Source organism: Xyrauchen texanus, chromosome 4, assembly GCF_025860055.1.
Source record: "Xyrauchen texanus isolate HMW12.3.18 chromosome 4, RBS_HiC_50CHRs, whole genome shotgun sequence".
NCBI lineage: Eukaryota > Metazoa > Chordata > Actinopteri > Cypriniformes > Catostomidae > Xyrauchen > Xyrauchen texanus.
In genome coordinates, this window is record NC_068279.1 from 53,715,451 (window position 1) to 53,728,095 (window position 12,645).

A 12,645-nucleotide genomic window follows, 5' to 3' on the forward strand; every position below is an offset into this window, starting at 1 on the left:
GGACAATTGACCCAAGTGTGGCGAACTGGATTCATCTGGCGATCGTGTTTTCAAAGGTATGACGTCCCGTTTTTATATTGCATGATTTCATTTGTACTCCTGCACAAATAACTAAATTGCTGTTTCTGGAGCATTGCTATTGTGAAACAGAGATCGAATATCAATGTTGAACCCTTAGACCTTTGAAAAGATGTATAATTTGTTAACATTAATTACATTTATAGATGGTAAATTATATATTAAATGTAAGCAGAGTGACATAAATACCACGTGCAGGGAAATTGCGTATCAACAGGTTAAAGGATCACAAACTTGGACTACTGACCTGCATGAGTTTGGAGAAAAAGGTCAATTCTGTTTAATAATTTGGTTAAAACTATAAATTTGAGAAGTCAGAACATTCAGTCATTGCATCTATACCAAACTAGGGAAACTTGGGACTTTTTCCTAGCTTTAATAGTGTTGTTTTAATATGAGCGTTCATGGAGTGCTATTGAATGTAAACACTGAGTTTGTTTGCCTCCACCTGCTGGCTAAATTATGTAATGTCACAAAATTAAATGTAAAGCTACAGATAGCTCTTAACACATCTGCATTGCTCTTACACTTTAGTTTAGAATGACACGAACACAAGCGGAGTGATACACACAGTGAAGCATCCGAGTGCTGATGGTGTAAGACCATCTGTACTCATAGAACATCTCTCGTCCAATCAGATTTGAGGACCGTAACACACACACACACACACACACACACACACACACACACACACACACACACACACACACACACACACACACACACACACAGTATATATTACTGACTATTAAGTATCAACTTGATACCAAAGCACTGGTAATTTGAACATCAATAGAAAATGTTAAAAACATTCAGGGGATTTATAGAAAACATTTGTGGCTTGAGCCCAGATAGCTCAGGCCTAGTGCCACCAGTCCTTCCTGGACACGTTGACCAGCACCACATTTTCTAGGTTGAAATTCTGCCGTGTACTGTTTCAAAATTCAGCCCAACAGATATAAAATGTCACACTCAGTAATGGCCGTTCACAATGTGATGTCATACATCTACCCATTAATACCCACACAAGAGATGTACAGAATTATAAAAGACTCTTGAAAGCTGCGAGCTCAATTGTGCACAACAGCAGAGTCATCTTTGTACAGGAAACATTTGTCTTTATTTTGCAGACAGTGGAATTGTTTTCAGTGGTTTGACTGTGGCAGTACAGCACCGACACATGCTAATAGAGACTGAGTGTTTGTGTTCATCAGAAGAACTGCTGCGCCACAACAAGCCAATCTAACGTAAATGAGTGTGAAAGCTGCAAATGGACATGAGAGCGGTCGTGTTGGTTGTAAAATAATTTAATTATTTTTAAAAAGGGAGACTTTCTGGGGAAGATATGGCTCAGCGGTTTAGTTGGGATATGTGAAAACAACTGCATTTCATTGGCTCTACCTGCACAATGACAATATAGATGAATCTTAATCTTAATTAATTAATTTGAATCTAGGAAAATCCCAACCCATGCAATCCTGGAATTCTTCACTGTCATAAATTAGATGGCCCAGGCATCAACATTGCTCAGAAAGGCCCCTCAGCACGACCTCCTGAACTTCCACACAGAGTTAAAGCATCATCTTAACCCAGGAACATTCTACACAAAGTCACAGTACTTTACCAATTTAACCTTCTAAAGTGTACAATTTATACAATACCTAGGTTTGCTAGGTAATTCTGACAATTGCTTTGAACTGTGGTAACTTGTATAACTGACAAATTAATGATTATAGCCTGATGTACCTCTTTACTGTGTGTAATGCTTTATCCATGTGGTATAACCAAGGAATTAACCAGTATGATTTGTAACCAGGGATTTTCATGTTTTGTTACCTACACGTAAAAATATTAATGAAAGAATGTCAAATTTGATATGCAAATGCTCGCTTAGTTACATGGAGGAAGCTGATGACAATGAATATCATGTCTCTTGTACCATTCTCAAGATATAAAAGTTCATGATTAAATATGCACTATTTTTGAAAGGACTATCCTGAAAGGTTTTTATATGTTATTGTTAAAAATCTATTTCTCTATGGAGAAAATAACACAATTGAAATAAAAATAGACCTGAAAACCCGCTGAAAGCACAGACAGCACTAACCTAAATGTCATCTGAAAGACTTGTCTCAGGTTAACCTGCTGGCTTTTATTATTGTATCCGTGCAGCATCTCTCTGAAGAGTGTGTCGTTGAAGCGGGCATCTTGTCTCGGGCACTTGGACCCTTCACAGTGATCAGTGAGAAGACATCTGCGCCCATCAGCAGCCAGCTTGTATTCCTGCACGCACCTGAGTGATCACACACACACACACACACACACACACACACACACATACACACACACGTTGGTGCAGCTATCATTATTAGGACTCGCCATAGACATAATGATTTATAAATAATTTTTTACAAAATTACAAACGCAACCTTTTGCCTAGCTTTCAAGTTGACTCATTCCAGCCAGGGTACGTAAAGTAGCTAATAATGATGCTAGCTAACTGTTAACTAGATAATGAATCTCAACATGTCAGAAAATAAATAAATAAGTGTGGTGGAAATGAATCAGTGTGACAGTTGTTAATTAAAAAAAATATATAGAACATTTTTTACACAATAAATATTCAAGGAAAGACAAAAGCTTGCACACAATATCCATAGAAATAAACTTCCAGGATATTTATTAGATGCCATAAAAGTGCGAAAAGTGCTCCTGTTTTTGTTTTTATGGTTTACATTTATTTCGATCTTTTATTAGATTATCAAAGTTTTAAATTTATAGTTACAATTTAAAATATAATATATATATATATATATATATACACACACACACACACACAAACTTACTGATCAGCCACAACATTAAAATCACTGACAGGTGAAGTGAATAACATTGATTGTATTGTTACAATGGCATGTCAAGGGGTGGGATAAATTAGGCAGCAAGTGAACAGTCAGTTCTTGAATTTCATATGTAGGAAGCAGGAAAAATGGGCAAGCGTATGGATCTGAGCGACGTGGACAAGGGCCAAATTGTGATGGCTAGACAACTGGGTCAGAGTATCTCAAATGTCAGGTGCTTTGGAGTGTTCCATGTATGCAGTTGTCCATGTAAGGACAACCAGTAAATGGGCGACAGGGTCATGGTTCACTGATGCACTTGGGAAACGAAGGCTATCCCATCTGGTCTGATCCCACAGAAGATCTTCTGTAGCACAAATTGCTGAAAAACGTAATGCTGGCCATGGTAGAAATGTGTCAGAACACACAGTGCATCACAGCGTGCTGGAAGAAGGTGGACTGGTCTGATGAATCAAGTTTTCTTTTAGATCATGTGGTCGACCGGGTGCATGTGCATTGTTTAACTGGGGAAGAGATGGCAGCAGAATGCACCATGGAAAGAAGGCAGGCCGGCGGAGGCTGTGTGATGCTCTGAGAAATGTTCTGCTGGGACACTGTGTCCTGGCATTCATGTGGATGTTACTTTGACACGTACCACCTACCTAAAGATTGTTGCAGACCACGTATACCCCCCTATATGGCAACGGTGTTCCCTGATGGCATTGGCCTCTTCCAGCAAGATAATGCGCCCTGCCACACTGCAAAAATGTATCAGGAATAGTTTGAAGAACATGACAAAGAGTTCAAGTTGTTGACTTGGCCTCCACATTCTCCAGATCTCAATCCAATTGAGCATCTATGGGATGTGCTGGACCAACAAGTCCAATCCATGGAGGCCCCACCTCACAATTTACAGGACTTAGAGGATCTGCTGCTAACGTCTTGGTGCCCGATACCACAGGACACTTTCAGAGGTCTAGTGGAGTCCATGCAGGTCTTTTTTTGTTGTGGCTGATCGCTGTGTATGTGTGTGTGTGTATATGTATATATATATATATATATATATATATATATATATATATATATATATATATATATATATATATATTATTATTTTTTTAAACATAAATGACAACAGCCTGGTAAAAAAGTATTAAAGTCAGCTTAACTCTTACGTCATCTCTATGTTTTAATAAAAATAAACCTTTGGGATGTGAAAAAAAAAGAAAAAGTTATACCCTATATTTATTGATTTTTTGTTATTATTTTCAATGACTGTGATAAGCAAATATAAATATTTATTATATTTGCTTATCAGAAACATTTAATGTTCATTTGACATCATTGCACTAGTTATGTATCTCACAGTCAATCATGTACAGCACAAAATAAACAGAACACACAGTAAATATAATTTTTTTTGAGTAACCAAGAGTCCAGAATCCATGGGAACTCCTACAATATAGTTTAAATATCATGCCAGTTTGTTGAGAGAATGAACAGAGTGTGCAGAGCACAGGGTGGCAACTGTGAAGAAGCTTAGCTATAAGATCTGGTATCTTCAGTCATTACATAATTCCCAATAATTCCTGATATGCCCATTTGTGTTATGTCATAGTTTTGATGACTTAACTACAATTCTAAGATGTGTGTGTCCAAAAATGGACTGGTTGTGTGTGTGTGTGTGTGTGTGTGTTCCTCTTACCCGCAGAACATGAGCACATTGCTGGAGGTGGGATCGTCAGGTAGAGGAACCAGCTGTTGAAGACACAACTGCTCACAGCCACCGTTAAATCCATCAGTACAGTCCGTGCCAAGAGAGTAGTCATAGCAACCTGAACCATCCTTCATCGGCCGCAAGCCTTCTGGACACTACACGTCACATGTGAGGAGAGAGAGAGAGAGAGAGAGATCGATCAACATCAAGTCTTTCTGTTACCAGGTACAACCTGGCAAGGGACAATGGGAAAGAACTTTTGACTCAGCAGGGAGTTGATATATTATGTGATGAATAAAGGTGTTTCTGAGGAGGGAAAGAGCACTTCTGATGTTTGCCAAGGCAGTGGCATATTATTTGGAATATGAGTCAGTCCTCTGAGGGAATGAACTACAATTCCATGAAGAACTGTTGGGAACTATGGGAAAATATAAAACTATTGATTAAAAGTAGGGCTGTCGATTTAACATGTTCATTCTGTGTGAATAATTATATAAAAATAACATGTTAAACAAATTAACGCAATTAAACCGTATTATGGAATATACCTACAATCGTGCAATTCAAGCATGAAGTACCACCTGTTTTCAGCAGGGGGCAGTAAGCAAAGATCCAGCTGTTGAGGCAACTCTGAGCTGTAAAGAGATCAAACCACACTTACCGGCCTTATTTAAAGATGTTTAAGTCTACCGCAAAATATTCAGATATATACAAATATTGTATAAAAGTATTTTGAGAGTATAGAAAAGACAGACTCGAATGCTTCATTCAAAGTGTGCCATGGGAGTGTGCGGTCGCTACAGAGCTCATTTGGTGCACTTTGTTATAACATGGACTGATTGCTCTGCAGTTGCTCTGGTGTTCTGTGTGGTTGCTAGGGTGTTGCTATGCAGTTGCTAAGGGGTGCTAGGTGGTTTCTTATTGCACGAAGTCAAAAGAGGCCACCTGTTTTATCGTCTGCCAGGTGGAAATCATTCATTATAAGTAGTTGGTAAAGTAATAGCATGCAAACATTAGAAAACATCACTAATTTCTGGATGACTTTGAGCATGTGTGGTTGTAAATAGTTCCTTGAACACTCTCACAGCACAGGTAAGATTTATAGTGATTTATTATAGTCAGAGTTTCTCTTTTATGCACGCTGATGTGTTTAAGGTTTGCTTGGGGCTTTATTTCTTGCTGTTGTCATTATTAACGGATACTTATGAACAGATACACTAGAGTGAGATTGCAGTTAATGGCGGCCAGGGGCGCTTGACAAGCTTGGAATTCTTTGCACATTTATGACATGTCCTTCGGGTACTGTAAACGTTATGTGAACGTGCACACAGATAATGCATGAGCTGTCTATCTGTTGACAATGATGATATTATCAAGCAGTTGTTTTAAAGTGGCATTGTGGGCTCATCGTTGAAAACTATCAACTCTTTTGAGAATATGTACTCTGTGAAAAATATAGACAATCTAATCAACAACTGAAAATAAAAATATGATTCTGGATGTGTTTCCCTCTCATTGAATATGAGATTTATTATGTAGGGGCACCATTGGCCTATGTGAGGAGAAAACAGTAATTGTAGGTAGCCTAGGGAATTGGTCAATCGGCAGGAAGGTGAATCTCTCAGGCCATATTACACCACAAAATAATAATAATAATAAATAACAAATTAAAAACTAAGTATGCATTTTAAGAGTTATTTAAAGATAAAAAAATTAAAAATCCTACATGTTTCCTCTCTGGGTAGCTTGTATTACTAATATTAGTGACCTGACAACAATGTTTTTCCCATAGTCTTGCATAAATACAAATTTTGCTTAAAACTACCCAAACACATGTGACGTCCTAACACTATCATTAGAAAAAGCAAAAGCTTGTCTGATGAAAATGGATCACAGCAACAGTTGCTAAGGTAGGATTGTCAGAAACATTTAATGTCTCGTCAACAAACATTGTGAACATAATCTCACAATGCAAAAAAAATGTCAATGGTCCTAAAATAGTTTCCTAGTGCAAAATACAATTCCTAATATTTGTCTTTTGATTTTAGGGTGAAATATGACCAAGACATGTTCTTGACAGTTTTCTTAGGGTTTACCAAGAAGATGAAATTGGCAAACACTATGCGGAGAGTATATTTCCACCCCTGTGTAAATAGCATAAACCACACAGTGCAGCTATTTACACCCCAAAAGTCTGGTGGAACCACAGAAATAGGTCTGCAGTGGAGTGGTGTTTAAAGACGGTGTGAATGTGTAGTGTTGTCCTAGCGACCCCGGCTCAAATTTGCCTTTTGTCTCACTAGTTTTCTGATTTCCTGTTTCCACTCTTCATATTTCCTTTAATACTATTTAAAATAATAGAAAAAAATGAATACAAATGTTGATTTCATCGCTGTGATTTGGTCACGATAAATGTTGAGGAGTGCAGAGAAGGTTTGATCCGGAGGTTGGGCCTGTTGATCGCACTCGTTCCAATGGCTCGGCATCGCTTGTGTGTAGATTGCATCATTGTATTACACTAGTATTATTATTGTTTTTTTGGCAGAAATTGTAGTTTTAATGCAATTAACCATGGTCTTACTGTAGTAATTTGGTGGTAATATAGTAACTATGGTTAATTTTGTGGTTACTCTAATTTAAATAAAAAATACCATGGTGAACTGGTTATTGTAGTAAAAGCAAGGTTATTTTTTCTAAGGTAAGGTTAGGATTAGGTTTAAGGGCACGGGTTAATATGGTGCAAATATTATCTGACACAATATGCACCAGGGTGCAATTAGTATCTACCATTATTTGCAGAGGTGCAAAATAAATCTTCCACTTTTTGCACTGGGGTGTAAATAGCATATAACATTATTTACACCAGGGTGCAAATAGCCTCTGCCAACATTATGTTTGTCACAATTTATCAAGATGGAAATTACTTTACACAAGCACAGACATCGTAAAGAAATATAGAAATATCACAGGCACTTTCAGGCACTTTCTGACAAAGATACCCTTTTTTATAGCAGTAGAAGATAATAAAGGCTAAGACACTCTCGTGACAGATGAAATACTGAAGATATATTTGTACACAAGGTTTGTCCCAGAGGAGCACGGGAGACTTAACTTCAATATCAAAGGCCTCAAATTAAAAATCCAAATGAATTCATGGAATTGCAAGCGATAACATCATCAAACGAGAAATAAAAGTGCAGTACTTCAAAGTGCATCCAGAAATGTGCAGAAATAAACATCCTGAGTAAAGTATTTGTTTGTGTGGCTATTTTGTAATGATTTCATACATCATACATAGTTTAAATGACATACTAGGACATAGCTGGGGGAGGGGGGTGTCCTGGTTCATATACTGTATCACACACGTGATCCAGGACCACAGCACATGAGCAGAATAATGCGCCCTGCCACACTGCAAAAATTATTCAGGAGTAGTTTGAGTTACATGACAAATAGTTCAAGGTGTTGACTTGGCCTCCACATTCTCCAGATCTCAATCCAATTGAGCATCTATGGGATGTGCTGGACCAACAAGTCCAATCCATGGAGGCCCCACCTCGCAATTTACAGGACTTAGAGGATCTGCTGCTAACGTCTTGGTGCCCGATACCACAGGATACTTTCAGAGGTCTAGTGGAGTCCATGCAGGTGTTTTTTTGTTGTGGCTGATCGCTGTGTGTGTGTATGTGTGTGTGTATATATATATATATATATATATATACACTCACCTAAAGGATTATTAGGAACACCTGTTAAATTTCTCATTAATGCAATTATCTAATCAACCAATCACATGGCAGTTGCTTCAATGCATTTAGGGGTGTGGTCCTGGTCTAGACAATCTCCTGAACTCCAAACTGAATGTCAGAATGGGAAAGAAAGGTGATTTAAGCAATTTTGAGCGTGGCATGGTTGTTGGTGCCAGATGGGCCGGTCTGAGTATTTCACAATCTGCTCAGTTACTGGGATTTTCACGCACAACCATTTCTAGGGTTTACAAAGAATGGTGTGAAAAGGGAAAAACATCCAGTATGCGGCAGTCCTGTGGGCGAAAATGCCTTGTTGATGCTAGAGGTCAGAGGAGAATGGGCCGACTGATTCAAGCTGATAGAAGAGCAACTTTGACTGAAATAACCACTCGTTACAACCGAGGTATGCAGCAAAGCATTTGTGAAGCCACAACACGCACAATCTTGAGGCGGATGGGCTACAACAGCAGAAGACCCCACCGGGTACCACTCATCTCCACTACAAATAGGAAAAAGAGGCTACAATTTGCAAGAGCTCACCAAAATTGGACAGTTGAAGACTGGAAAAATGTTGCCTGGTCTGATGAGTCTCGATTTCTGTTGAGACATTCAGATGGTAGAGTCAGAATTTGGCGTAAACAGAATGAGAACATGGATCCATCATGCCTTGTTACCACTGTGCAGGCTGGTGGTAGTGGTGTAATGGTGTGGGGGATGTTTTCTTGGCACACTTTAGGCCCCTTAGTGCCAATTGGTCATCTTTAAATGCCACGGCCTACCTGAGCATTGTTTCTGACCATGTCCATCCCTTTATGGCCACCATGTACCCATCCTCTGATGGCTACTTCCAGCAGGATAATGCACCATGTCACAAAGCTCGAATCATTTCAAATTGGTTTCTTGAACATGACAATGTGTTCACTGTACTAAAATGGCCCCCACAGTCACCAGATCTCAACCCAATAGAGCATCTTTGGGATGTGGTGGAACAGGAGCTTCGTGCCCTGGATGTGCATCCCACAAATCTCCATCAACTGCAAGATGCTATCCTATCAATATGGGCCAACATTTCTAAAGAATTCTTTCAGCACCTTGTTGACTGCAACATTTTTCCAGTCTTCAACTGTCCACACAGTGCAGCTATTTACACCCCAAAAGTCTGGTGGAGCCACAGAAATAGGTCTGCAGTGGAGTGGTGTTTAAAGACGGTGTGAATGTGTAGTGTTGTCCTAGCGACCCCGGCTCAAATTTGCCTTTTGTCTCACTAGTTTTCTGATTTCCTGTTTCCACGCTTCATATTTCCTTTATTACTATTTAAAATAATAGAAAAAAATGAATACAAATGTTGATTTCATCACTGTGATTTGGTCACGATAAATGTTGAGGAGTGCAGAGAAGGTTTGATCCGGAGGTTGGGCCTGTTGATCGCACTCGTTCCAATGGCTCGGCACATGAGAACACACTTATACAGAGCATCTGACTGAGATTTTCAGATTAAAGTGTGAAAGGATCAGAGCTGCAAGGCAGCATCAGTAATATAATATTCGTCACAGTGTTGTTTATGGGGAACTCTGTCTTTCTGCTCAACACATTAGACCTCCAACATCACTTGTGTTCTAACTTGATTTTGTGCCTTCTTTTGGGTTGTAAATGTGTCCTTCTACCACTAGAATAGTGTAACAGATTTAACTGTGTACTACTGTATTGCATATTGTGCAGTCTTACTGGTAATGTTTTGTGACAAAAAGTCCCGACAGTTGACCTTTTTAGTCTGAAAGCAGAAGAAAATGGACAGTTTGATGTGCAATTTCTTGTGGAAGGCAATTGTTTAACATGAATTGTATTTCTAGGTGAGATTACATGTTATTTTGTGATTTTGTATACATGAGGTTCAGGGTTCCCACTCTTTTCAAAAGTCAGCTTATATTTAAATTGACATTGCTTCCTTAGTCCACAAGAGGGCACATTGACTATAAACCACACAGCACCGTGTTATATATATTATTGCAGATTAAAAATGTCATGTTTATTAGAGTTATTAATTATTTTATGGTCAAAAAGTGCTATTGGATTTTTTTCAATGAACACTTGTCATGGACAATTGACCCAAGTGTATTGAACTGTGTTGATAACTAAAAATAATTAATAAATTGTTTATTTCTTGTAAATGTTTGGTATTTGATCCGTGACTTCAAAACGGGGACAATTACATCAATTCAAAGTCTTCAATTTCGCAACACAAAGAAGATCAGCGTTCTCCAGGCATCTGTCTCAGAACAATCAGGTATGACCATTTTTTTTTATAGTCTTAAGTCTGCCTGACAATAGTAATGAGACATATTGTCTGAGAACTACTGTAAAGAACTGTTATCAATTCATATATAAAATAAGCTGTGGGAAAGGGGCACATAGACCAGTAAAGGTGAATCTAGTCAGAATGAGTGACTAGATTTTTTCCTGACCCCAACCCATCAGTTGGTTTTGATATACAGAGTTTACACTGATTTGAAAAACAATACAAAATAATTATATAAAAGTATAAAAAAAAAGAGTTTGGAAAAAATTTAAATTGGGGTGGGCGAGAAGCTGAGGAGAGGGAACAATTCTGCATCTAACGTTTTGTTTCCCCTTCTCTAACTGATCCATCTGGCTTGCATTCAGAGTAGAAGACATACACAGATAGAGGAGAGGAATTTCCCCCCTCCACCTACACTCACTGTCTAAATACACACAGTCTCATACATACTTAGCCCCTCTTCATTTCCCTACACACACATTCTTTCCTTACAAACACACACAGAGGGCATTTGCATTACAAATATACCGAATTCACATACACACATCCCAGTTGCACAATGGATGAACGTAACAGTCAGACAATCACAATGGTTTCTTCAGAAAAATGAGAAGAAGCAGGCTGAACTGTTGAAGAAAGGCCTGAATATTGATGCATCTATTGATGAACAGATCAATTGGTTTGAAATCCAAAAAGACTCCATCAAGCTACAAGCATATCCAATACTGATAGCTCATTGGATTTTGAAACGAGGAGGAATTTGCTGTCACATTGATGATTGTCCAGTTCCACTTGCTGAAGCAATGAAGCTTCAAATTGAAGCATATCACAAGTTGAACAAAGTCATGTCCATCGAATGTTCAGAAAAAAGAAAAACAGCAATGATTAATTTGATCCAGACTGGACAAATATAATAGCAGAGGCTGAACGTAAATATCTGCAAGTATGAGTTGACTCAACAAAGACTTTAATGCCACCACCTTACAATCCAATATACCAATTGCTGCCTGAACAAAGTGAAAATAGTTCTACTATGCCTCTTATACAGCCTCAGGTTTTGGGTCCGAATAGAGCCTCAGTTGCCAGAATCTATGACACTTCTGCCCAAGCAGCTCCAATAATCACAAAATCGAAATATGTCCAGCCAAACAGAGAGAAGCTGCGATGTACATCAGATAGTAATCATGATTCTGACTGGGGTAATGAGACGGGGAATGACGATCTAGTCACAATAGACAAAGTTGGTCCTGATTCTTCTTAACCTAAAGAAAGAAGGGGATAATTACAATCTGAAAATGATGACACATGAAGAGAGTCCATTCACACCAGGAGAATGTCAAGCCATTCTCACAGCCTTTCCACTGCTGAAGAGACACTAACAGCTGTCAAATTGCCACAACAACAGGGCTAATAGCACATGAAGATCATATGTGCACTGTAAGCTTTGTTGGTGCAGCAAAACTAATCACCAAAGACTGGGGAAAAGAAGGCATGTGGGGTCTCCTATGCAGTTTATATCCAGATATACTCTGTGGGAAAGCTAACATAGATCCCATCATCATTGAGGGACCAATTCATGCTCCCCCACACACAATACCCTATTCGGACAGACAGGCTATTGAAGAGATAGTGGCAGACTTGGAAGCTGGATGGATTGTCAGAAAAGCGTCATCCACCACAAACAGTCCTGTTTGGTCTGTCAAGATGTCTGACAACTCAACAGTGAAACCCCAAACCATATACCATTGTGGCATGTCTTGCCACCATTCTGAATGACATTCCTGGAAACGCAAGAATATTCACTGTACTGGATGTGCTGTTGGCCTTCTGGTCAATACCTGTCGATGATAGCTCCTAGGAAAAACTAGCCATCACCTTGGGGGTGAAACAGTATGTCTGGAACCGACTCCCACAAGGTCTCAATATTTCCCCTGTTGTATTTCATCGAGCTCTGGATCAATTCCT

General features: G+C 38.8%; 1 protein-coding gene across 3 annotated transcripts in view; it reads right to left on the reverse strand.

The window, feature by feature from the left end:
* The window catches only part of LOC127637737 (astrotactin-2-like), a 749,824-nt gene that overhangs the window by 270,387 nt on the left and 466,792 nt on the right, over positions 1-12,645 (reverse strand). For all 3 annotated transcript variants that reach the window (XM_052118989.1, XM_052118979.1, XM_052118998.1), the window contains 2 exons: positions 4,624-4,790; positions 2,186-2,371 (listed from right to left, as the gene is read on the reverse strand). In XM_052118989.1, the coding sequence (XP_051974949.1) occupies positions 2,186-2,371; positions 4,624-4,790 (353 nt within the window). The remainder of the gene's footprint in view (positions 1-2,185; positions 2,372-4,623; positions 4,791-12,645) is intronic.